The following is a 27,795-nucleotide window of genomic DNA, read 5'->3' as shown; positions in this document are numbered from 1 at the left end:
CATTTATTATTTTGGAAAACATTTTGTATCCACTTTAGCAGAGGCCGGAAGAACCAAGGTAAAAGGGGTTTGACGATGTACAGAGGCGCCAATAGGATAAAAGATAATTAAAAAGTCTAAAATATTCGGGTGGCGGTGGTGGACCAGCCACTCAAAAATGGACTTGATGCGTCAGTCAAGAAACATAAAATTTATTCACATACTCCAAATGGACAAAATCGCAACGCGTTTCACGGGCAAACACCCCGCTTCATCAGGCATTCAATAGTAGGAGTACAACACTGAAAGATGACAGAGACAAAAGGCGTATCAGAGTTCTGCACAAGTATTTGTTGTAGAAAATATAATGATATAATATAGCATATATGGTGTATGGCAGCCTTCCTCAGACTATAAAATAAACCGTGGGGCATACAATATGGTGACAGTTGCAGATCACATAATAGTGGCCAGTGACTTTTAAGACTATATATATAAAAAAACATGCCAAGAAGTGGAAAGTAGGTAGCTTGGGGTGTATCAATATATTGAGCAGTTCTCTGTCTAGTGAAAAATGTAGTTTTTGAGAGAGTGAGGGGTGCTGGGGGAAAATGAGAGGTACGAGGGCTGATAATAGGCAGGGATGCAGGGGACTCTGGGGGAGAAGGGGGATTGCGTGAGGAGAAGGTATTAGGTGAGGGGAAATAAGCGGAGTAAATGTAAAAACAAATATACCTTCATGCTAGAGAAAATAGAAAAAACCCTTATTTACCTTGAACAGGTCCAGTATACGCTTGGCACCTCTGTGCCTTAGTGTCAGCGTAGGACCTTTAAATAGAAATGTATGGAGCGAGGACCTGCGGGAGGGGGGTGTGGGAATGCGGAGGGTACTGGTCAATGAAAATCCGTGTCTAGGGGACGGTGGCCAATGAGGGTAGGTGTGGGGCGGGGTTTTGCTATTTGTATAAACGGGTGGGGGATTAGGCGGCAAGGGTAGGGGCGGAGTATCACGCACGCTGCGTCATGTGTGAGGCAGGCGCCCGTACTGATTGTGGAGGTGTACAGGCGTATGTAAGGACGCATGCGCAGACACCATATGCGTGTCACTGATTAGGGTGGGACGCACCGCGGGTGTACTGCGCATGCGCCCGCACATGTGATGCAGTGCACGCCATGTTTAGTAGGGGAAGAGAATCCTCCAGCATTAGTATTGCTGGTGACAACAAAGGGAAACATATACTTGTAACATAGAATAGATAATATACATAAAAAGAATATAAATGTTGGTTAGTAGACAGCATTAGAATAAAAACATGTGTAAAAGCAGGAAAAACATAGATAGCAAGGTAAAACAGTGGGCTGATAAAGGGGGGAATGGCCTAAGGTAGAACATACTTATTGGAAAAAGTGAGCATTGAGAGAGGATTTAAAGGGGAACTTAAGAGAGAGGTATATGGAGGCTGCCATGTTTATTTCCTTTTAATCAATACCAGTTGCCTGGCAGCCCTGCTGATCCTCTGCCTCTAATACTATTAGCCATAGCCCCTGAACAAGCATGCAGCAGATCAGGTGTTTCTGACATTATTGTCCGACCTGACAAGACTAGCTGCATGCTTGTTTCTGGTGCTATTCAGATACTACTGCAGAGAAATAGACCAGCAGGGCTGCCAGGCAACTGGTATTGATTAAAAGGAAATAAATATGGCAGCCTCCATATACCTCTTACTTTAGTTCCCCTTTAAAGCTATCAAAGGTCGGAAGATGAGGGATGTATGGAAAGGCACACCATGCAATTTCCCATCAGATTTCGGGTCAAATCGATAATTTCCAACAGGTCTGATCTGAATTCTGATCAATTTTGTACAGAAGTGATCGGAAAATCGATCCGATAAACGATCGGAAATCAGATTGGAGCTGTCAAATTATAGATTCAACCCGAAATCTGACATAAAATTGCATGGTGTGTACCAGTCATCACAGGTAACCATAGAGGACTTTGTGACCGCGTCGCAGTCGTCTCCCCGCCCTGCATCAGCTTATTTTTAAATCCTTTGCATTTTAATATCGCTTTCTCCATAACAAACACCCGTCCATTAATATTACATATGTCGGGTAAATATTACAACCACAATATTTTCAGGAAACGCTGACTTTCACAGTACATATTTTACCGCGACGCTATTCTTCCCTGGCACGGATCACTATTTATATTTTATGATTGCGATGTGTAATATAGGCCTTCCGAGACCATTTACCAATATTTTGGAGAAAACTCATTATAATAAATGAAGTGTCACAGAGCCTACCGGAGACGACCGCGCGCTATCTGCTGACGACGCACCTTTTATAAACTGTTTTACGGCCCTACTGAGGATTTAAATGGAACATTTTTTTAAACTCGCGGAGAACGAACGCAGAAGTGACATTTCCGGGGATTTAATTATATTCTGCCGCCATTGTGGGGAAATGAGGCGTCCGCGATTCTCACCCCTGCGAACGGCGAGCATTAAGCACCGTGATAAACAAAAAATATGGTGATCCCGGATTGTTTTATGCGTTTGTCGCGCGGTAATTAAATTACTCCTCTCTCAGACAAGATGAGCGAAATTAAGACAAATATCCGGAGGGGACGAGAGCGCGAGTGGGACCCGCCACTAATAAGGTGCTTTATCATAGGACCCCGCCGCTAATAGGTGATGGAGGTATCACATTAAAGATTAAGGAGTTTAAGATGATTACCTCCTCAGTAATCACTTATCCTGAATATTGGCATAATCCGGACAAATTGACTTTGAATGAAAAATCTTAACGGATAAGAGTTCTTGTGCAAAACAACTTACTTTTAACTAGCTGACAGTGGCACTGAGCGCAAAACAATCATACCGGCAGTTGTAAGCAGGGCCGGTTCTAGACTATTTGCCTCCTGAAGCAATACATTGTGCATCTCATGTGACCCGGCAGCATGCAACAGGTCACATGAGGCACCGCTGTAGCCATGGATACAGGACGGGCGGATGGAGATCCCATCGCTGGACCGCTGAGAGCAGGTGAGTGAAGCGACGCCACACAACAAGGAAGGGGGAGCATGTAACAGGTCACATGAGGCACCACTGTAGCCATGGCTATAGGATGCTGGATGGGCGGATGGAGATCCCATCGCTGGACCGCTGAGAGCAGGTGAGTGAAGCGACGCCACACAACAAGGAAGGGGGAGCATGTAACAGGTCACATGAGGCACCACTGTAGCCATGGCTATAGGATGCTGGATGGGCGGATGGAGATCCCGTCGCTGGACCGCTGAGAGCAGGTGAGTGAAGAGACGCCACACCACGAGGAAGGGGGAGCATGTAACAGGTCACATGAGGCACCGCTGTAGCCATGGATACAGGACGCTGGACGGGCGGATGGAGATCCCATCGCTGGACCGCTGAGAGCAGGTGAGTGAAGCAGTGCCACACAACGAGGAAGGGGAAGCATGCAACAGGTCACGAGGCACCGCTGTAGCCATGGATACAGGACGCTGGACGGGCGGATGGAGATCCCATCGCTGGGCCGCTGAGAGCAGGTGAGTGAAGCAGTGCCACACAACGAGGAAAGGGAAGCATGTAACAGGTCACATGAGGCACCCCTGTAGCCATGGATACAGGACGCTGGACGGGCAAGATGAAGATCCCATCACTGGACCGCTGAGGACAGGTGAGTGAAGCAGTGCCACACGAGGAAAGGGAAGCATGTAACCGGTCACATGAGGCACTGCTGTAGCCATGGATACAGGACGCTGGACAGGCAGATGGAGATCCGATCACTGGACTGCTGAGAGCAGGTGAGTGAAGCAGGGCCACACAACTAGGAAGGGGGAGCCTCCATAAACCTCTCCCTTCAGGTTTCCTTTACAGGAAAGTAAAAGTCCCCACCTTGGGTTCTCTTTAAGTCAGATTTTCAGACAGGAAGAGGCGGGCTTTCCACAATGTCCCCTCCTCTCACCCTCCCATTTCCTCCTGTTCCCCACCCCATTCATTCCCCTTAAAGAGACACTGAAGCGAAAAAAAAAATGATGATATTATGATTTGTATGTGTAGTACAGCTAAGAAATAAAACATTAAGATCAGATACATCAGTGTAATTGTTTCCAGTACAGGAAGAGTTAAGAAACTCCAGTTGTTATCTCTATGCAAACAAGCCATTAAGCTCTCCGACTAAGTTAGTCATGGAGAGTGCTGTTATCTGACTTTTATTATCTCAACTGTTCCTGGACTTACTTTTCCTCTGCTAGAGGAGAGGTCATTACTTCACAGACTGCTCTGAAAGACTCATTTTGAATGCTAAGTGTTGTGTAATGTGCACATATTATAGAATGATGCAATGTTAGAATAAACACTATATACCTGAAAATAAAAGTATGAGAATATTTTCTTTGCTGCTAATCTTCTAGTAATTATTCATAGTACACAACCAATTCACTATATCATATATTTTTTTTTCGCTTCAGTCTCTCTTTAAGAAGAGTGTATGGAAGGGTGACAGGATAGTTATATGGCTTGCAGTCACTGCTATGTATCCCCTTTTCTTATTTCTTTCTGCTTCATACACAATTAGGAATGACAGCTGAATGAATTGTGCGCCCCCTCCTACACTGCGCCCTGAGGCTGGAGCCTCTCCAGCCTATGCCTCGGCCCGGCCCTGGGATGGAACATCATAGTAAGCCCGCCTCTTCCTGTCTGATAATTTGACTTTTCAAGGCGTGATTATGGGGACGGGGGGGGGGGGGGACGAGAAGAGTAACAGACAACGCACAGAGGTATGTAGATCCAGCATGAACATAACTCTATGCTTACCTTAGCTAGCTTAACTAGGGTCAGATGTGCTTTAACTGCAGTGCAATCACACATTCATTCCACGGAAGGGGGGGGGGGGATTCTTACCATCCCAGGGGATTCTGGGTATTGTGCACCTGACAGCTGTGGTGATCACTCCCATCCCACAGCGGCTGAGAGTCTTACCAGGAAGCGTAATGCAGACTTTTAATGTAGTAGAATTCTATATAAAGCTGCTGTGATGAGAATTGTTTTGTAATTAGGGAAAGCGGAGATACGAGTTAAATGTGGAGAAATGATTTCTCATCACCTCAGCTTATCCTGTCTTTGTTTATTATAACTTTTATTGAGTAGCTAAAAAACCTGCCTGCTGACGGCGCATTTGGGTTGTTTAACAGAAGCGTTTGAGGCGTCGTTGAAATGCTAATTTTCCTGTGTGTATAAATTATGCTCAAGTTATAAACAGACAACAGCATGCGTTCAGTCATTATTACTGTTTAACAGCTAATGAGCAGCCTAACTGAAATTAATTACCGCCTTGGCTTTTATCCTTCCCGCGGTAACAAAGTTATTCGCAACGAGCGGCCAAGTCCTCGTCCTGAAAGACATCGAGAACTTTTCCATAGAAAATGCACCTTAAAGAGAACCCGAGGTGTGTTTAAAGAATGTTATCTGCATACAGAGGCTGGATCTGCCTATACAGCCCAGCCTCTGTTGCTATCCCAAACCCCACTAAGGTCCCCCTGCACTCTGCAATCCCTCATAAATCACAGCCGTGCTGTAAGGCTGTGTTTACATCTGTAGTGTCAGTCTCAGCTGCTCCCCCGCCTCCTGCATAGCTCCGGTCCCTGCCCCCGTCCCATCCCTCCAATCAGCAGGGAGGGAAGGGATGCAGGCGGGGACTGGAGTTCTGCAGGAGGCGGGGAGAGCAGCAGACTGACACTATAGAGATAAACACAGCCAGCTCTGACAAGCTGTTTGTCAGCAGCGTGGCTGTGATTTATGAGGGATTGCAGAGTGCAGGGGGACCTTAGGGGGGTTTGGGATAGCAACAGAGGCTGGGCTGTATAGGCAGATCCAGCCTCTGTATGCAGATAATATTCTTCAAACCCACCTCGGGTTCTCTTTAAAGTGAACCTAAGGCTAGAGGGATAGGGAGGCTGCCTTATTTATTTCCTTGTAAACAATACCAGTTGCCTGGCAGCCCTGTTGAATTTCTGGCATAAGTAGTGTCCGAGTCAAAACCCTGGAATAAGTATTTGGTTAATCCAGTAAAACATAAGTCAGCTGAGTCAGAGCACCTGATCTGCTGCATGCTTGTTCAGCGGCTATGGCTAAAAGTATTAGAGACTCAGGATCAGCAGGGCTGCCAGGCAACTGGTATTGTTTAAAAGGAAATAAATATGGCAGCTTCCATATTCCTCTCACATTGGGTTCCCTTTAAAGGACAACTGAAGCGAGAGGTCTATGGAGGCTGCCATATTTATTTCCTTTTAGGCTTCTTGCACACAGGGACGTTACAGGCGCACGTTAGTGCAGCCCGTAACGCTCCCCCAACGCACAACAATGTAACACAAGTGGGCTGTTCACACTGCCCACATTGCGTTACATTGTAACGCAGCAAAGTGCTGCATGCTGTGCGTTCTAGGCGGCTAAGCCGCGTTAGACTGCTTGCACATGCTCAGTAATGTTGGGGAGGAGGGGAGAGCGGCCAGGCACATGGCTAATTAATATTCACTGCACTCAGTGACTTGCAGTGTTTACTTCCTGGAGCGGCTGCTCTGTGCGGCGATTGGCCGGCGGGACCACGTGATGCCGCATGCGTCCAAGAGTACGCATCACGGACGTCAGAGTGAGCTGCACAACGCGGCTCACTCTGACGTCCACACCAGAGAGCACCAGGCGTTGCGTTAGGAGCACGTTATGTGCCCTATAACGTCCCCTAAACGCAACGTCCTGGTGTGTCACTAGCCTTAACCACTTCCGGATTCTCGGAGCGTATATACACGCCCCTGAATCCAGAAGTGTATACCATGGAAACGGCCGCTCGTATGAGCGGCCGTTCCATGTCAGTTCCCGGAGGGTGTCTCCGTGAACACCCTGCGAGCCGATCGGCGGCTCGCAGGGTAAATGTAAACACACGGGGAAGATCTTCCCCGGTGTTTACATGTATACGGCGTGAACACCCTGCGAGCCGATCGGCGGCTCGCAGGGTAAATGTAAACACACGGGGAAGATCTTCCCCGGTGTTTACATGTATACGGCGCTGCTGCGCAGCAGCGCCGTAGAGGAGATCGGTGATCCCCGGCCTCTGATTGGCCGGGGATCACCGGCATCTGATAGGCTAAAGCCTATCCCATCAGGCGCAGGACGGAAATCCGTCCTGCGCCGCTCACAGGGGGAGGGAGAGGGAGGGAAGGGGAAGGAGGCCAGGAAGCGCTGCGGAGGGGGGCTTTGAAGAGCCCCCCCCCCCGCAAGCGCAAGCAGCCGGCGGCGATCAGACCCCCCCAGCAGGACATCCCTGTAGTGGGGAAAAAAGGGGGGGAAGTCTGATCGGCCTGGCTGCTAGCTGATCGGTGCTGCGGGCTGGAGAGCCCACGCAGCACCGATCAGCAAAACATAGCGTGGTAGGGAAGTGGTTAAGCAACACCAGTTGCCTGGCAGCCCTGCTGATCCTCTGCCTCTAATATATTTAGCCACAGACCCTGAACAAGCACGCAACAGATCAGAGGTTTCTGACATTATTGTCAGATCTGACAAGATTAGCTGCATGGTCGTTTCAGGTGTGTGATTCAGAAACTACCGCAGCCAAATAGATCAGCAGAGATTCACAGAGATGCCAAGCGTGTATTGGACCTATAGCCGTGTGATACTCCGTATGTTTAATGCCTGATGAAGCAGGATTGTGCCCGTGAAACGCACTGCGATTTGTTTGTGGAGTATGTGATTAAATTGTCTATTCCTCAAGCGACAATTTCGTGTGCTTTTTGGAGTGACCAGTCCACCACCGCCACCCGAATATTTTAACTTTTTAGTATACTTTTATCCTTTTGGCGTCTCTGTACACTCTATGGTCAAATAGATCAGCAGGACAGCCAGGCAACTGGTATTGTTTAAAAGGAAATAAATATGGCTGCCTCCTTATCACACTTACTACAGTTGACCTTTCATTCTTTCCGTTTTAAAGGACAACGATCTAAAAAACGACAAACTATTTTTAGATCAAGCGTCACCGGTCATAAACCCCACCAAAATAAACTGAGCATGCGAAATAAAAATGCACCTTGATGGGTTACCTGCAGTGCAAACTGTATGTGACAATGATCAGTAGTTCCAGAGATAAAACTGTGTATAAAAAAAAAAAAGAGAGATAAAATAGTAAAGGGAGAGGTGTCTTACCTCAATGACAACATATTCATACACATATGAAATTTAATTATGCGCAGGCAACGCATTTTGTGGGTCTAACTCCCATTTCCTTAGGCCAAGAGGCCTGAGAGGTGCTCCTGTTTTTGGCTCTAAATACATCTCTGGCACTGTATTTTGCCTGAGAAAGTAGATGAGACAACCTGTAGCTGTCCTTCTACTCCTAAAAATGACTTCTTTAGAGTCCAATTAGTTTTATTTTCTGTATATCGGCTAAAAAAAAAAAAGTAGGTTTAACATTGTATTGTCTCAACCGAATGATATATAGTCTTTCACAGAGAGAGACCTAAGCCAAAATATATGAACTGTTAACCCTTTTCATCGCTTTCGTCTTCACAGAAGTCATTTTCTGCCAGGAAAGTGCTTTATGGCTGTATTTCCTTATTCATGAGGATTATACTTAGTCTGACTGGGTGCCGATTGGAGAGAAACTGTCACTTGCATACCTGATGTTTAACCCTTTCGGTCAGGAAAGGAACACAGCCTGGTTGTATGAATGCTTGGCAATGCAGATACACATGTCTATCTCATCATGTCACCTTGGGTACTCTTTAAATGCTGGAACGGCTGTTGATTAATTGATTTTGGATTAATAAAGTAATATAGCAATAATAAAGTGGATTGGTACATTTTTGGTCTTCTGCACTCAGTGAAAAAGTTACATCTATGTGGAGGAGATTGGCATCTTTATTGATCTGTTAGCCTTTGGCTTATTTGTTTTTTTCCAATATTGATGAGCCTCAGATTGTTTACCTGTCTCTGATAATTTCTGCACTTCTCAATGTGATTAAGATATGCCATTTCTACTCTCGGTTTTACCTTTTGTATAGACCGAGCTGTTCAATATGGGATAAAGTATAATCTCATTATAGAATAGTCCATGGGACCGTGAAAAGTGGTTTACTATATCAGACATTGTCCTAGAAATGGCCCAGCATGCCCTGCTACATTCTCTGCTGCACAGGAGCAGCTCTGCCTCCCATTGGAGGTACAGTACAAGCACTTGTCCTAGAAATGGCCCAGCATACCCTGGTACATTCTCTGCTGCTCAGGAGCAGCTCTGTCCTCCCATTGTAGGTACAGTACAAGCACTTGTCCTAGAAATATCCCAGCATGCCCTGGTACATTCTCAGCTGCACAGGAGCAGCTCTGCCTCCCATTGGAGGTACAGTACAAGCACTTGTCCTAGAAATATCCCAGCATGCCCTGGTACATTCTCTGCTGCACAGGAGCAGCTCTGTCCTCCCATTGGAGGTACAGTACTATCCCAGCATGCCCTGGTACATTCTCTGCTGCACAGGAGCAGCTCTGTCTTCCCATTGGAGGTACAGTACAAGCACTTGTCCTAGAAATGGCCCAGCATGCCCTGGTGCATTCTCTGCTGCACAGGAGCAGCTCTGTCCTCCCATTGGAGGTACAGTACAAGCACTTGTCCTAGAAATGGTCCAGCATGCCCTGGTGCATTCTCTGCTGCACAGGAGAAGCTCTGTCCTCCCATTGGAGGTACAGTACAAGCACTTGTCCTAGAAATGGCCCAGCATGTCCCGGTGCATTCTCTGCTGCACAGGAGCAGCTCTGTCCTCCCATTGGAGGTACAGTACAAGCACTTGTCCTAGAAATGGCCCAGCATGCCCTGGTGCATTCTCTGCTGCACAGGAGCAGCTCTGTCCTCCCATTGGAGGTACAGTACAAGCACTTGTCCTAGAAATGGCCCAGCATGCCCTGGTGCATTCTCTGCTGCACAGTAGCAGCTCTGTCCTCCCATTGGAGGTACAGTACAAGCACTTGTCCTAGAAATGGCCCAGCATGCCCTGGTGCATTCTCTGCTGCACAGGAGCAGCTCTGTCCTCCCATTGGAGGTACAGTACAAGCACTTGTCCTAGAAATGGCCCAGCATGCCCTGGTACATTCCCTGCTGCACAGGACCAGCTCTGTCCTCCCATTGGAGGTACAGTAAAAGCACTTGTCCTAGAAATGGGCCAGCATGCCCTGGTACATTCTCTGCTGCACAGGCGCAGCTCTATCCTCCCTCCCATTGGAGGTACAGTACAAGTACTTGTCCTAGAAATGGCCCAGCATGCCCTGGTACATTCTCTGCTGCACAGGAGCAGCTCTGTCCTCCCATTGGAGGTACAGTACAAGCACTTGTCCTAGAAATATCCCAGCATGCCCTGGTACATTCTCTGCTGCACAGGAGTAACTCTGTCCTCCCATTGGAGGTACAGTACAAGCACTTGTCCTAGAAATATTGCAGCATGCCCTGGTATATTCTCTGCTGCACAGGAGCAGCCCTGTCCTCCCATTGGAGGTACAGTACAAGCACTTGTCCTAGAAATGGCCCAGCATGCCCTGGTACATTCTCTGCTGCACAGGAGCAGCTCTGTCCTCCCATTGGAGGTACAGTACAAGCACTTGTCCTAGAAATATCCCAGCATGCCCTGGTACATTCTCTGCTGCACAGGAGCAGCTCTGTCCTCTCATTGGAGGTACAGTACAAGCTCATGTCCTAGAAATGGCCCAGCATGCCCTGGTACATTCTCTGCTGCACAGGAGCAGCTCTGTCCTCCCATTGGAGGTACAGTACAAGCACTTGTCCTAGAAATATCCCAGCATGCCCTGGTACATTCTCTGCTGCACAGGAGTAACTCTGTCCTCCCATTGGAGGTACAGTACAAGCACTTGTCCTAGAAATGGCCCAGCATGCCCTGGTACATTCTCTGCTGCACAGGAGCAGCTCTGTCCTCCCATTGGAGGTACAGTACAAGCACTTGTCCTAGAAATATCCCATCATGCCCTGGTACATTCTCTGCTGCACAGGAGTAACTCTGTCCTCCCATTGGAGGTACAGTACAAGCACTTGTCCTAGAAATGGCCCAGCATGCCCTGGTACATTCCCTGCTGCACAGGAGCAGCTCTGTCCTCCCATTGGAGGTACAGTACAAGCACTTGTCCTAGAAATGGCCCAGCATGCCCTGGTACATTCTCTGCTGCACAGGAGCAGCTCTGTCCTCCCATTGGAGGTACAGTACAAGCACTTGTCCTAGAAATGGCCCAGCATGCCCTGGTGCATTCCCTGCTGCACAGGAGCAGCTCTGTCCTCCCATTGGAGGTACAGTACAAGCACTTGTCCTAGAAATGGCCCAGCATGCCCTGGTACATTCTCTGCTGCACAGGAGCAGCTCTGTCCTCCCATTGGAGGTACAGTACAAGCACTTGTCCTAGAAATGGCCCAGCATGCCCTGGTACATTCTCTGCTGCACAGGAGCAGCTCTGTCCTCCAATTGGAGGTACAGTACAAGCACTTGTCCTAGAAATGGCCCAGCATGCCCTGGTGCATTCCCTGCTGCACAGGAGCAGCTCTGTCCTCCCATTGGAGGTACAGTACAAGCACTTGTCCTAGAAATGGCCCAGCATGCCCTGGTACATTCTCTGCTGCACAGGAGCAGCTCTGTCCTCCCATTGGAGGTACAGTACAAGCACTTGTCCTAGAAATGGCCCAGCATGCCCTGGTATATTCTCTGCTGCACAGGAGCAGCCCTGTCCTCCCATTGGAGGTACAGTACAAGCACTTGTCCTAGAAATGGCCCAGCATGCCCTGGTACACTCTCTGTTGCACAGGAGCAGCTCTGTCCTCCCATTGGAGGCACAGTACAAGCACTTGTCCTAGAAATATTGCAGCATGCCCTGGTATATTCTCTGCTGCACAGGAGCAGCTCTGTCCTCCCATTGGAGGTACAGTACAAGCACTTGTCCTAGAAATATCCCAGCATGCCCTGGTACATTCTCTGCTGCACAGGAGCAGCTCTTTCCTCCCATTGTAGATACAGTACAAGCACTTGTCCTAGAAATATCCCAGCATGCCCTGGTACATTCTCTGCTGCACAGGAGCAGCTCTGTCCTCCCATTGGAGGCACAGTACAAGCACTTGTCCTAGAAATATTGCAGCATGCCCTGGTATATTCTCTGCTGCACAGGAGCAGCCCTGTCCTCCCATTGGATGTACAGTACAAGCATTGTCCTAGAAATGGCCCAGCATGCCCTGGCACATTCTCTGCTGCACAGGAGCAGCTCTGTCCTCCCATTGGAGGTACAGTACAAGCACTTGTCCCAGGGGCCCCAACCGTCCCGTTTTGCCGGGACCGTCACGGGTTGGGGGAGGGGTCCCGCTGTCCCGGGATAGCCCCCCTTGTGTCCCGGCAGGCAGCAGCTCCTCTCCAGCGGAGGAAAAAAGAAGGATCGAGGCGTCAGCCGCGGCTGTGGTGTGCAGGATGCGGGCCAAGCTTGTCCCCCCTCCCTCCGAATGTGCCCCCCAGTGTCCCCCTGTATGGCGCAGCGCAGCAGAGCGGCAGTCTTACCATCTTCCTCGCGTACTGGCATCTCGTCTTCCAACTACTTCCTGTGACGTCACAGGAAGCGGAGAAGACGAGATGCCCATATGCGAAGAGGAATGGTAAGACTGCCGCTCTGCTGCGCTCGTACCTCGCCATACAGGGGGACACTGGGGGGGCAAATTCGGAGGGAGGGGGGACAAGCTTGGCCCGCATCCTGCACACCACAGCCGCGGCTGGCGCCTCAATCCTTCTTTTTAGCTGGGCACCCTCACCCTTCTCCCCAAAAAATATATATATATATATATATATATATATATATATATATATATATATATATATATATATATATATATATATATATATATATATATATATATATATATATATATATATATATATATATATATATATTACACACATTTTTGACTAGGGGTGTGTCAAGGGGTGTGGTTGGGGGCGTGGCTTAAGTGTTCCGGTTTCTCATCTCAAAAAGTTGGGAGGTATGTTGTCCTACAAATGGCCCAGCATGCCCTGCTACATTCTATGCTGCACAGGAGCAGCTCTTCCCTCCCATTGGAGGTACAGTACAAGCACTTGTTCTAGAAATGCCCCAGCATGCCCTGGTACATTCTCTGCTGCACAGGAGCAGCTCTTTCCTCCCATTGGAGATACAGTACAAGCACTTGTCCTAGAAATATCCCAGCATGCCCTGGTACATTCTCTGCTGCACAGGAGCAGCTCTGTCCTCCCATTGGAGGCACAGTACAAGCACTTGTCCTAGAGATGGCCCAGCATGCCCTGGTACATTATCTGCTGCACAGGAGTAACTCTGTCTTCCCATTGGAGGTACAGTACAAGCACTTGTCCTAGAGATGGCCCAGCATGCACTGGCGCATTCTCTGCTGCACTAGAGCAGCTCTGTCCTCCCATTGGAGGTACAGTACAAGCACTTGTTCTAGAAATGCCCCAGCATGCCCTGGTACATTCTCTGCTGCACAGGAGCAGCTCTGCCCTCCCATTGGAGGTACAGTACAAGCACTTGTCCTAGAGATGGCCCAGCATGCCCTGGTACATTATCTGCTGCACAGGACCAGCTCTGTCCTCCCATTGGTGGTACAGTACAAGCACTTGCACATTTGGTGGATTACAAGGTTAAAGGGAACCTTAAAGGGGTTCTGTGTATGGCATTAAAAACAAACACCTGGGGCTTCTATCGGCCCCCTGCAGCTGTTATGTCCTGCACCATGCTCCTACGAGATTCTCTGACAGCCGCTGCCGGTCCCGGTCTTATTCTTAATGCAATAGAACTGCGGCTGCGCAGCCGTGTTTTCAACAGTGTGCCTGTGTGGCTTGGGCCGTGCATGTCCTCGATCGCGCTGCCATCGCTGTGGCCGTCTTGCGCCTGCGCAGTACACATACTACATACGTCCGTACCCGTACAGCCACTGGGACGGGAGCGCGATTAAGGGCGCACTGCTGTGCAACTGATCAGTCGCTGAAAACTACACGAAGCCACAGCGATGAACTGGATGATCGGTTAGGGGCGGTGCGGGCACAGGAGATCTGCAGTGGGCTGATGAAAGCCCCAGGTAAGTACTTTTTTTTCAGTTAAAGGAGTCATCAGATACTGCTACTCCCCGTACTACTTACCCGGGGCTTCCTCCTGGCCCTGGCAGCCGCCGTGTCCCTCGCTGCAGCTTTGCTTTCCCGCCGTTGGCCCCCGGTCGCTGACGTTGCGCAGGACGTTCCAGAGTGCACTGCGCAGGTGCAGTAGTTCTGCATCTGCGCAGTATGCTCCGGACCATGTAGAAGTGATTGACAGCGGCGCTCGCGCAGTAGAGGACGCCTGGTGGGGCACTGTCAGGGACCAGTGGCCAGCGGCGGAGAGTGGAGCTGCAGCGAGGGACATAGCGGCTGCTAGGGGCTGGAGGAAGCCCCGGGTAAGTAGTATGGGGGGTAGCAGTATCTGATTGATGACTCCTTTAAGGTTCCCTTTAAGTATAAATTAGATCTGCATAGCCAGCCTGGACAAATTGCAGTGACAGTATCCAGGGCTCCTTAAAAATTGCAGCTGTCACTGAATAGAGGCAGCCACTTGCTTCCTGCGATACCTCCGGAGGGACTGGCAGCAACCAGCCTGAAGAAAGCAGCCGACTGTGGGTTTCGCACTGACGTATGATGCATGCACCGCCCACTGACATGTGACACATGCACTGCCCACTGACATGTGACATATGACGCATGCACCATCCACTGACATATGACGCATGCACCATCCACTGACATATGACGCATGCACCACCCACTGTTTACTATATGCAGAGTCAGCATCATGTAGGGGGCAAAACATGTTTTACTATAACAGAAGTTTTATTATATCCAGGTTTACTATACCAGGCATTGTTCCCATAGACGTATAATGGAGATTGGCCAGGAAGGTAGTTTACTATACCCAAATGTTTATTATAGCAGAGTTTATTATAATATGAGTGGGAATTTATCAGACTAAATTCCTTAGATACATACAGGGTGCAGAGAGAGAGAGAGAGTGAGTGAGTGAGTGAGTGAGTGAGTGAGTGAGTGAGTGAGTGAGTGTGTTTTATATACATACCTTACATCTAAATTTATCGCTTTTTAGTAATATTTTGGTGGAAGACGCCAGTTTTCTTTCTTCTTAACCTCCTTAGCGGTATGCCCGACACTCTGTGGCCCCAGGAGTCCCCCATAAATAAATGTGCCAAATGGCTGTAAATCCTTTAGCTAGCACTAGGCTAGCTAGTAAGAGTGTTCGGCACCCCTGGATCCCCGCTGATCCCCCCCAGTTTATACATTACTCCCCCTGGATCCAGCGATCGCGCAGCCTCCTGGCACAGCTCCGGTCTCTCTATGGGGAGGATCGGGTTTGCGCATGACGTCGGCCTCCCCATAGTGAAGACTGGAGCTGTGCCAGGAGGCTGCACGATCGCTGGATCCAGGCTGGGTAATGTATAAACGGGGGAGCGGCGAGGATCAGGGGGCGCCGGAGACTTCTTCTAGCTAGCCTAGTGCTAGCTAGAGGGTTTATAACCATTTAGCACTTTTATTTAAAAAAACTGGGCAAAAAGTAACAAAATCTCCTGAGCGGCGTAACGCTCAGGAGGTTAATAAGATTTGTAATGAAAGGAAAATTACACTATAATTTTACTCTGCTAGTAAAGGCCCTTGGTAACCGCGTCCGTACGGCGGCTTCACGACACGAGAAAGGATAATCGCGATCATTCTGCTCTCTGAGTTTTAGCATGGCTGAGTAACAATCTTCCGGATAACCGATCACATGGCCGCAGACATAATTACCCGGCGCGCTGCACTGCAGAGTACGCCACGCCGCCGTCTCTCCACGCAGGTGAAGGCAGATGCCGCGGGCGATTTACAAATAACGCGTCATCCGGAATTATAATTAACTGCGATACCTGCCAGTTTCCTGGAGGGATTCATCATAATACGTCCCGCAAATCATAAAATAATCCATTAGGCCGCGTGATGGCTCCGATGACCTGATAACGTCATAAAGATTAACGAAGGGCGCCGATAGTCAATGAGTAATTTATCCATACTAATTCTATATCCCCCGAGGGCAGAGCGGGCCGCTGCGTCACATCTATTCCTGCAGCGACCGCCTAATGCTCATCTACATGGCTGCAGCCCTGAACTAGAGAAATACATTACTGTCCATATAATAGTCCTGTTCTAGCTCTGGATAGCAAGAGCAGCAAAAAAAAGGGCACAGGAGCCCAGCCGGTAAAAACGGCGCCACCATAGGCGCCTATAATAAAATACGCATTTTGCGGGATTATAGGGAAATTTGGGCACACGGTAGTAGCAGACTAATTTTACCTTCTGTGACGCAAATCCCGGCTTTTAGATTAGCTACAATATGCGTCTATGAAGGTAAAATTAAGCGCCCGATTCGCAGCAAGACGGATTAAATTCAGGCTTGTGGAAAAAAACTTGGCGTGCGAGACGTCTCCCCCCCCCCTTTCCCTCACCTTGGGGCTCCCCCTCCCTCGCTCTCCCCTCCAGAAGTAAACATTTGCGGCGGCTGGCAGGACTTATCTCATCCTCATTCCAAGCGCCGGAAGAAGTTCTGCGTGCCGCTGCTTTGGTTTAGACTAGACCAGCGGCAATGCAGAGCTTCAACTCGCGCCGCAGCGAGAAGGAGGTAAGTCCCGCCCGCTGCCAGACGCAAATGTTTAGCTCAGGAGGGGAAAGCTCTGGAGGGGGAGCCCCACTCCCCCTTCACTGCGCTGAAATTTCTTATCAGTGAGGGTCACACTGTAGTCACTTCCTGTCTGAGTCAGGACTGAGTAAGCCACTTACATACCTGATATTTAACTCTTTCAGGCAGAGAAAGAAAAAAGGAACACAGCATAGTTATTTGTGTGCTAGGCACTGTACATACACATGTCTATCTCATGTCACATGTCACCTCAGGTATCTTTTAAACAAAAAAGTGGGTATCCTGAATAATTTATTACATTCTACTATATGTCACTACAGGGCCTCTCTAAATATAGGAAGCTTGATGGATTTGGAGGGTATAGTTTTACCGTTAGAGACTTGCATGAAATTGTGTGAAACTTGGAACCGGGCAAATCAAAATTGGCAGGAAGTGCAATTGATCGGCCAAATACGCTTCCCCGCTGCAAGGCCAACAGAAATGGCCTATGGAGACTTGCACAGTTGTCACAATGAGACGGAAGTATACTAACTGCTGCAGTGCGTTACCGCATGATCTATGCCGACCGTATATACACTATGCAATAATGCAAGTCAATGGGCGACACAGGCAGTGTGCATTAGGGATAATCAGATATGCAAATTCTTCCAAGTTGATGCAAATATATGCAGCTTGAAAATGGACCAATTTAAAGCTGGGTTTAAATCGATTGGTCGATTTTCAAACTGCATACATTTGCATAAAAAATTTGCATAATTTCAGAAGAATTTGCATCTCATTGATCATCCCTACTGTGCATGTCGGGAGCGTGGTGCGATGCCTAGTGCCTGCGTGGACTGACGGGAATCCCAGTGACGTACTTCCTGCCCAGCATAGAGTACGTCACTTTCCTGGGGGCGGGGCTATGCTTATGTACCTGTCGGGCACTGTGACGCAAGGTAATATGAAGCCTCGTTGCTGCAGTACAATGCGGTGTGCGCACCACATCGCACCTATCCAGGGTAAAACTGGCCTAAGGGATAAATGTACCTTCACTAACCCAGCCCCCAGTCTAAAGGCTATGCAGATTATTATTATTTATTATATTTATAAAGCGCCAACATATTACGCAGCGCTGCACAATAGATAAATAGGATAACACACAACAAAACAAGATTATGCAAATGATTTGATAACAATACAGTGTCATAGGTCAAAATAGAGACTGTTCTAGTCCACAAGAGGGGTGATTGTCAGTAAGATTGCATAATCAAGCTGGAAACACTAGGGGGAGGGCCCTGCCAGAGGCTTACAATCTAAAGGGTGGGGGTGGAGACAATAGCTGCATCTCTCTTGAGAGGGTGTCTAACAGAACATATTATGGTGCTGGTGTAGGGGGGTATGCGAGCATGAAAAGGTAAGTCTTGAGAGCTTGTTTGAAGGTATTAAAGGTGGAGGCGAGTCTGTAGGCTGGTGGGAGCGAGTTCCAGAGAGTGGGGGCAGCCCTAGTGTAGTCCTGCAATTGTGCATGCGACTGAGATATGCGTGGTGCGACTACGCGCAGGTCATTGGAGGATCGGAGGGGGCGGGCTGGTATGTGCCTGTGGACCAGATCAGAGATGTAGGTCGGGCAGGTCTTGTGCACTGACTTGTAGGCCCAACACAGAATTTTGAAATTGATCCTAAAGCTGATGGGGAGCCAGTGTAGGGCTTTACAGAGCGGAGCTGTAGAGAGATTGATCTATACACTGACTGTATAGCATGATGGACAAACTGATATCAATGAAGACACGTGAAAGTAACAGTACAAAGTTGTACATATATAAATAATTTTAATAATAAGTATGTTTAGCAACAAGAATATTTGATAACTGGGAAACTCAACGACAAGATAGAACAAGATAGAAACCAGAGATCAATTTAAAAAGTTTTATACATACCTGGGGCTTCGTCAGCCCCATCCACACGGATCACTCCCACGCCGCCGTCCTCCGCTGCCTGTATCCGCCGGTACCGGGTCCTGTTAGTTGTGCCAGTCACGGCCAGCCTGCACAAGAGGAAGTGAGCTCTCTCTATGTATCTCTCCAGCGGCCCCCGCAGACTGTGCGCGACTGCCAGAGCTAATGGGACCCGATACAGGAGCTGCGGGCAGCTGGAGGATAGCGATGTGGGAGCGATCGGTGCCCGTGGGGCTGGAGGAAGCCCCAGGTATGTATAAAACTTTTTTTTTTTTAATTGGTCTCTGGTACACTTTAAGCCTGCTACACACTTTCCATTATGATTGGCCAATTACTTACTACCTCCCTGTAGTATGAGTATTTACCTGCACAGCCTGCTCATTGTATACAATATCTGTTGACCCTAAAGCTGGAAACACACATAAGATAAATGTCTTTAGAAAATGAAAGATCAAAGACAAGTTTTACCACCACAGATATTGAATACAAAAGATAGTCATACATCTAGCGATTTGGCTGTACGATCAACTATTCGATTCAATCATTTTATAGAATCGAGAGAGAGAATTGAGTGTGTTTCAGAGTTCCTAATAGATGAAAAGTGGCTGATTTCATGTTGAATCAACCAGCTTAGTCAATTGAGCAGGATGCAAGATATCGGCCAATCGCACAGGATCGGCTACCGTTCACATATTATTAGATCGACTCAAATTGATTTTTGCATACAGAGCATGGAGACACAACATTAGTCAAATCGAATGTGAAGGTAAATCGCATAGATTATCGTTTGCAGTGTGTGGGCCACTAGTTGATCGACTTTCGATCAACCATACTTAAGTCGATTCCTTAACCCTCCTGGCGGTTTGCTAAAAAAATCGCCAGGGGGCAGCAAATCTTTTTTTTTTTTATTTTTTTTTTGTTTTTTCATGTAGCGAGACAAAGTCTCGCTACATGATAGCCGCTGCTCAGCGGCATCCCCCCAGCCCCTCCGATCGCCTCCGGCGATCGGCGATCAGGAGATCCCGTTCAAAGAACGGGATCTCCTGGAGGGCTTTCCCCCATCGCCATGGCGACGGGGCGGGATGACGTCACCGACATCGTGACGTCAAAGGGGATTCCGATCCACCCCATAGAGCTGCCTGGCACTGATTGGCCAGGCAGCGCACAGGGTCTGGGGGGGGGGGGGGGGGGGGGGGGCGGCTGCGGCGCGACGGATCGGCGGGTAGCGGCGGCGATCGGGCACTGCACGCAGCTAGCAAAGTGCTAGCTGCGTGCAGCAAAAAAAAAAAATTGTGCAAATCGGCCCAGCGGGGCCTGAGCGGTGCCTTCCGGCGGCATAGCCAGAGCTCAGCTCGGGCTTACCGCCAGGAAGGTTAAAGAATTTGATCACTTTGTCGATTGAGTCAGAATCGCTAGATGTATGGCTGCCTTAAAGGGAACCTAAACTGAGAAGGATATGGATTTTTCCTTTTAAAATAATACCAGTTGCCTGAATCGCCTGCTGATCCTGTGTCTCTAATACTTTTAGCCACAGCCCCTAAACAAGCATGCAGATCAGGTGCTCTGACTGAAGTCAGACTGGATTAGCTGCATGCTTGTTTCAGGGTGTGATTCAGCCACTATTGTAGCCACAGAAATCAGCTGGACTGCCAGGCAACTGGCATTGTTTAACAGGAAACATCCATATCACTCTCAGTTAAGGTTCCCTTTAAAAAGAGTAACTGTTAGGCATTAAAGAGACACTGAAGCGTAAAAAAAATTATGATATCATGAATTGGTTGTGTAGTATGGGTAATTACTAGAACATTGGTAGCAAAAAAATATTCTCATATTTTTAGTTTTCAGTTCTATAGCGTTTTTATAACATTGCATCATTCTCTAATATGTACAGTTTACACACTACTCAGCATTCTAAACGTTTTTACAGAACAGGCTACTGAACTTTTGACCTGTCCTGAACTGTTCTCTGCAAAAGAAAAACACAATACAGCTGAGATAACAAGCCTCAGAAGATACAGCTCTCTGTGACTTTCAAAGTCACAGAGCTCAATGGCTATTTGCATAGATAACAACTGGAGTTTCTTAAAGGTCCGTATACACGCCGGACTGGAGGCAACGACGGGTCCGTCGTCACCTCCCGCTGGGTGGGCGTTCCAGCGACAGTCCGGGGTGTGTACAGTCTGTCTGCAGACTGATACGGCTGTTTCTGAGCGATCCGCCCGGCGGATCGCTCAGAAACAGCGGTATCAGTCCGCCGACAGACTGTACACACGCCGGACTGTCGCTGGAACGCCCACCCAGCGGGAGGTGATGACGGACCGTCGTTGCCTCCAGTCTGGCGTGTGTACGGACCTTAACTCTTCCTGTACTGGAAACAAATATTAGACTTGTGTCTCTGCTCCTAATGCTTTATTTCTTAGCTGTACTACACATACAAATCGTTATATTTTTTTTTCGCTTCAGTGTCTCTTTAAATGCAATAGACATTTTCTATTGCAGTTACACAGCAAAAAGGGGTGCTAACAAGGCAATTCAAACATTTAAAATCAATCTTACTTTTTTTCCCTGATTTTTCCTCCACATGCCCTCAGGCTCACAGGCGTAGTGCACACCAGAGCGGTTCGGCAGCGTTTTTCGATCCGCTTGCGGATGTGGAAACGCTTGTGTAATGTATTTCAATGGGCTGGTGCACGCCAGAACGGGAGGCATTTTGCAGAAACGCATACTCCCGGGCTGCTGCAGATTTTGGATTGCAGAGGCGTTTCTGCCTCCAATGTTAAGTATAGGAAAAACGCAAACCGCTCTGAAAAACGGCAGTTCAGAGCGGTTTTGCAGGCGTTTGTTACAGAAGCTGTTCAGTAACAGCTTTACTGTAACAATATATGAAATCTACTACACCAAAAACGCTTCACAAAACTGCAAAATGCTAGGTGAAACGCTACAGAAAAATAAGAAAAAGCGTTTCAAAATCTACTAGCATTTTGCGGATCTGCTAGCGGTTTTTGGTGTGCACCAGGCCTAAGAGGGTACGCACGGCCGCAGAAAAGAAGTGACAGGCAAGCTGAATCAGCCTGATTGGCTGAAGCCTCTGTCACTCACCTCTCTGCGTTGTGATTGGCCGCCTGGTCTCCCCCTTACTGCGGTGGATCTAGCCGTTGTTAGAATGCAGGGAGGGGGGCCAGAGGCTAACTCCTGTCTCTGTCCTCTGCCCCCCTCCTCCAGTAGCATGTCCGCTCGGTCTCTGCCCGCCTGCCGCCGCTTTCCCCCCTCTTCCCCACACTGATCAATGGGGAAGGATAAAGGCGACGCACACAGACTCACCTAACAATGGTTCCAGGCGCTGCAGTTCCCCTCTATACTCTCTGCACTGCTGCTGGCGGTAGTGCAGAGAATAGATGAGAACAGCAGCGCTTGGATCCATTATTAGGAGAGTCTGTGCCTGCTGCATTTATCCTCCCCGCTGTGCTCAGAATAAGTGCGGGGAGGAGGGGGATCGGGAGTGGGGGGGAGAATCTACCCTAGGAACTAAGATGGCCACTGCCAGGATTGAATTAGCTCATTAGGAAGATTTAAAAAAATTATGAAATCTAATAGGTGGTCAGTGCAATACATATGTTATGTAAGTAGAGCAAGTATTTATTTACATGTGTATTTATTTAGGGGGGCATATAATGGCTAACAGTTGTTCTTTAAGAACAGATTGTGTCATAAATCCTCATACTACATGGAAATGGCAAAATTGGTGGGTGGTTGGGCAATCATAATTGAGAGTATATACCTGGCTTAGGTCAAGACATTATTCAACTCATTAAAGCATGGTACACACTTTCAATTATGATTGGCCAATCACTGACCAATTTTACCACCTCCATGTAGTAAAATCTGTTGACATACTACATGGAGGAGGTAAAATTGGTCAGTGATTGGCCAGTAATAATTGAAAGTGTTTATCAGGCTTTAGCTTGGTGCACACATCCAATTTTAGAACTTCCATGTAGTATGAGAGCTTATTTACATAATCTGTTCATAGTACTCAAAACCGGTTCACCAAAATGCTACATGGAGGTGGGAAAATCGTCCATTTATTGACCAATCAAAATTGGATGTGTGGACCAGACTTATGTCCACTCTCAAAGTAAAAAAACAAACAAACCAGCTTTGGGTGCAAGAGAACGATGTCCACAAGTACGGTTACCATTTCAAACACAAAGTTTTGTCAACTTAATGTGATTTGGGGTGTACTCTTCATTCTTCTACACTCAAAGGGGCAACTGGATTAAATAAGGGCCTCTCTCTCCTGACTTGTAATTTACCATAATTAACCTCAAAATCTTTTTTAGTCCCATTTAGCACCTCTAAATCTTGGTCCCTTATTTCCCGGCCCAGCTGTTTGATTTTTCTAGCTCTGAACTGAATAATTTGCGGTGTGAGCTCTAAGACGTTGGGGCAGGCCTTCACCTGAGCTACAGAGGCACCTTCTTGGCACAGATATTTTAAACGATCTTCCAGCAAAGAGACCGTATAATAAAGTAGGGCTGGACATTTCATTACCATCTGCCTTAGCTCTTCATCGCTGCAACCAAAAGTACCCTTGGTAAAGGAAACACCATGTTCCATGGCACAGACGGTCATGTCGAAGATGAAACCTTTGAGTTTGGAAAGAAGTTTTAATACTTCTAGATCTGTAAATCCTAAATTCTGTAGAAAGTTCACATTTTCTTTAAAGACCAAGGAGGACTTGGAGAGGACAAATGGATCTTGACTTAACAACTTCATCAACCAAGTTCTAAAGTTCTCTGTTGTACCACCTAAACTACGGTAACATTCCTCAAGGGCATCGATTCTCTCTTTATTGTCTTCAACCTGATTACAAAAGATCTGTGGCGCGCCGGTTAGCAGCCTGCAAATAATTCTGTTGCCAAGACCCAAGTCCTGAAAGTAAACGATGTTGTCTTGTTGATTTTTTTGACTCTCAAAACAAAAGAAAGAATCGGGGAACTTTTCGATAATGGCAATTAGCTCGTGATCTTTGGGGCAAACCAAGTTCCAAATGGATTTCCGAACGGTAATTTCCGTAGGCCGCTGTAGAAAAGCCTCCGGACAAGACTCGAGAATATTGGCCACCGTTGATGTGCTTGCTCCCATGTCTTTCAAGATATCGGCTGTCTCTTCGACAAAAGCGACATCTTTACAAAGAACCCAAGATTTCAGCCGACGGATCTTTTTTATATCAATGGATAATCGATAAAGACTTTCTACCGTTTTCTGGTTTTCTTCTCCGTAGTTCTGTCCATTTTTGTCAGAATCGAGGGGCACGTGTGTCTTTATACCCAACTTAATGGGTACGTAACAATGGTTACACTGTAAAACATTTCTCCCTGGCCTATTGTTCCACCTTAAAACGTTAACGGCAGCGGTCTTCAGCATAGCTGCTTAGTAGTACTTAAGGCAGCGGTCTGAAAATTAACCCTGCAGAAGAAAGAAACATAAGAGTGTATAGTAAGGACCGCAAAGAACTGCCAAGCAAGGTAATGTATTTCGAACAGTCGTGGGGAATTTGCAAGGCAAATGAGATAGCACGATGGTGTAGTGGCAAGCTCTCTCGCCTTGCAGCGCTGGGTTCGAATCCCTGCCAGGGCGCTATCTGCATGGAGTTTGTATGTTCTCCCTGTGTCTGTGTGGGTTTCCTCCTGGCTCTCCGGTTTTATTCCACAACCCAAAAACATTCAGATAAGTTAATTGGCTTCCCCCTAAATTGGCCCTAGACAACAATACATACACTACACGACACATACATAGACATATGACTATGGTAGGGATTAGATTGTGAGCCCCTGTGAGGGACAGTTAAAGAGGAGCTGTTAGGTATAGGGTCTCAGAGGAAAAAAACACATACATCAGTAGCTAAATATTGGCTGTACTTACATTACATATGCATTTCACTGTCCACGTTTGGATTTCACAGAATTTTAATATAGTATTTGCAGAGAATGATGCTCCTGACAGCTCATGGCAGGTTCCATGTTTGTCTGTCTCCTATGAAGCCAATTGTGATGTCATATCCTCCCTCACCATGATTCGACTCACAAAACAAGATCCTAATGGACAACACTACTGTGCAGTGAATATTAATTAGCCATGTGGCTAGGAACAATAGCGGACTCATGCAGTATACTCTAAGGGCCCTTTTCCACTACGGCGTTTGCGACTGCTTAATCGCAAAACCGCAAACCGCTAGTGATTTTAAAATCGCTACGGTTTGCTTTTTAACATAGGAATCGCGGTAGGTAATTTCCACTACCGCGATTCGTTTTTTACTTGATCGCGATGCGGAGCGATTTTTGCCGCGATTTTGTGATGCAGTGCATAGCATAGCAAAATCGCGTCTGCAAACGTCGGGAAAGCGCCGGGAATTTTTTGCTTTTTGCTGATCCGCAATCGCTAGCGTTCAGCGCGAACGCTAGCGATTGCAAGTGGAAAAGGGCCCTAACCGAACATGTGCCCTGTGATTTTTCAGTGCTGGCTGCTGTTACAAGCTGCTGTAACATGAGCCTGTAACTTCCCACTGTGAAAGCAGCCTAAGGCCTCGTTCACATCTGCTGCGCTGAAAAACGTGTTAAAGCGCATGGTAAAAAACGCATGCGCTTGTGCGCGCTTTAGTCCGCGTTTCTGTGCGTTGCGCTGCGCTTCTTTAAAGCACGTTTTGCTTACTGTAGCAGCAGCAGTTGTCAATAAAACTTTGTTTTTGTATGTAAATGTATTTTTTTCTCCAATTAGGGGTAAAAAACGCATGCGCTTCTATGCGCTTGTACGCGCTTCTGTGCGCTAAAAAAGCGGACCCATTCACTTGCATTGCTGTGCGCTTTACAGCTCAGCGCACAGAAATGCCTGCAACACTACGTTTTTGTAACGCTGCTCAGCGCAGCGCATAGATGTGAACCAGCTACATTTAGTTACATGGACAAATCAATACCTTGCTGATCGCACAGGGCAGTGCGCTGTGGAAAGCGCACAGAAACGGCCCTGATGTGAACGAGGCCTTAGGGCGTGATAGGGAAATGAAGGGGATGACCCAAGGTTCTGCAGTGGGGAGAAGAGGCAGCCCCAGAATGCTTTGCAGTATCTGTTATGCGGTCTGCCGGCCTCCTTCAGAGCTTAGGAATAACCAGCCTTGCTGTTCAGCACACATCACAGTAAGAGAGATTTTTAACTTCAGTATTGCCTTTTTGGCTTCCTTCTAAACTGTTTAACACAGGAGAATAGAGGTTTAAATTAGCTTTTGCAGCCTGACAGTTACTCTTTAAGTGACAAGACAATATACAGCAATAAGAAAGATGTTGGCGCTATATAAATATTAAAAATAATAATAATAAAAACTGTTATGTTTGTTACAAGGCGAGGTAGAATTGAATCTGGCAAGATTGACTCACCTGAAATGATCACAAATGTAATAAGCCACAGATGGAGTAAGATGCTTACGATTCGTGAGCCCCCCCCCCCCCCCTTTCTTATTAGCACAGGGGTGTTATTCCTTTCTTTAAAGTGATACTTAAAGTGGATCCGAGATAAACTTTTACTCATTGCATAATTGTGTTCCTTTCATATAGTTTATAGGGCATTACTCAAGCCAAATACTTTTTTTTGTTTTGTTTTAATACTCTAATTCCCTATAAACTAAACAAGACTCGCCTACAGCTTCTCCAGTACCTTGACACTCAGAGAGCCATGTAGCAAGGGCTTATGGGAGCTCAGTCTGGGCAGGAGAAGGAAGAGGTGTTACTAGCCAGAAATTTCAGAAGCAGAGGGGAGGAGGGAGGAGGAGAGGGGAGTGAAGTTTTCACAGGCTGATGAGGGGTGGAAATGCAGAGCAGCTTGCCTGTGTGTAATGATCACAAACAAAACATGGCTGCCCTCATTGTGTCACAGGCATAAATAAGCATCTACTGTTGAAGCTGTTGGCAGCTAGATTTGCTGTGTAAACTATCTAAACTTTAGATAAGATATATAGACAAGTTACTTGTTATAGTTAGTTTTTCATCTCGGATCCGCTTTAACTGAAAACAAAGTAAAGAGATAAACAATTGTACCTATCCTCCTACTCCTAAAAATGACTTTTTTTTTCGATATCCCACAGTTTTATGTTATGTCTATGAATTTAAAAAAAGCAGATTTATTGTTTTGTCTCAGGTGTGTTTCAGAGAACTGAAATATATGAGCTATTGACCTTATTTTCCTCTCCTGTCCTGGAAGAGAACTGGGCTTCCAGAAGAAAAGTATTTTATTGGCTGTAACTCCTTTTCAGTAGTCCCAAATGGGCCTCTACTGGATGGAAACGGTCAGTTGCATAGCTGAATATTAACCCTTTCAGGCAGAGAAAGAAGAAAAGCATTACAGCATATTTGTGTGCTCAACACTGTACATACACGTCTATCTCATCATGTCACTTGGTTTCCTCTAAAACAGCACATATCCGACTGTCTGGCTGGTTGAAAACAGACGATACAGACATAGTACCAGCCTCCTTTTCCCCTGTAGCACAAGCCCCACAATAAGTCCCATTTCATCGGCGTCAGCTCTGATCCAGAGTAGCAGAAGCGATACCCCTACAATGCTAATGAGGACTCTGGGAGGGGGAAGGGGAGTACAGGATCTAACAGTTTGGGCTCTAGTCACAAAGCATTACCGCATTCGTTAGTGCTCAAAACAGCTGATTTTACCGATCACCTTCCCAAGAGAGAGAAGAGGCTAGACCAGGCATGGGCAAACTTGGCCCTCCAGCTGTTAAGGAACTACTAGTCCCATAATGCATTTGCCTTTATGAGTCATGACTGTGGCTGTAAGACTCCTGCAATGCATTGTGGGACTTGTAGTTCCTTAACAGCTGGAGGGCCAAGTTTGCCCATGCCTGGGCTAGACCCCTGGTTGGGGACCCCTGTTCTAGCACACAGAAGAGCGCCCCCTGGTGGCTGCAGCACATCTACAGGGATGACATTATGCACAGGACAGAAAACCTCCACGTCACACACACAGCTCCCTGCCTGCCTGCTGCCCTGCTAGAAGGCTGGTAAGTGACACTTACCAAGCAGGGCTTA

General features: G+C 47.4%; 1 protein-coding gene across 6 annotated transcripts in view; it reads right to left on the bottom strand.

Annotated features, from left to right (window-relative positions):
* The window catches only part of MTERF2 (mitochondrial transcription termination factor 2), a 194,757-nt gene that overhangs the window by 164,381 nt on the left and 2,581 nt on the right, over nucleotides 1-27,795 (bottom strand). For 4 of the 6 annotated variants that reach the window (XR_011030597.1, XM_068278330.1, XM_068278331.1 and 1 more), the window contains exon 2: nucleotides 23,255-24,172. The exons of 1 other annotated variant lie outside the window; for it this stretch is intronic. Coding sequence is in view for 4 of the 5 variants with exons in the window: in XM_068278330.1 (XP_068134431.1) it covers nucleotides 23,255-24,130 (876 nt within the window). In the remaining variant the exon portion in view is untranslated. Of the gene's footprint in view, nucleotides 1-22,161; nucleotides 24,173-27,795 lie in introns of those variants that run through there. One more of the 6 variants, XM_068278328.1, reaches the window with a different exon arrangement.

The sequence above is a fragment of the Hyperolius riggenbachi genome, chromosome 3 (assembly GCF_040937935.1).
Source record: "Hyperolius riggenbachi isolate aHypRig1 chromosome 3, aHypRig1.pri, whole genome shotgun sequence".
Lineage (NCBI taxonomy): Eukaryota > Metazoa > Chordata > Amphibia > Anura > Hyperoliidae > Hyperolius > Hyperolius riggenbachi.
This window is presented reverse-complemented; position numbering and strand designations above follow the sequence as displayed.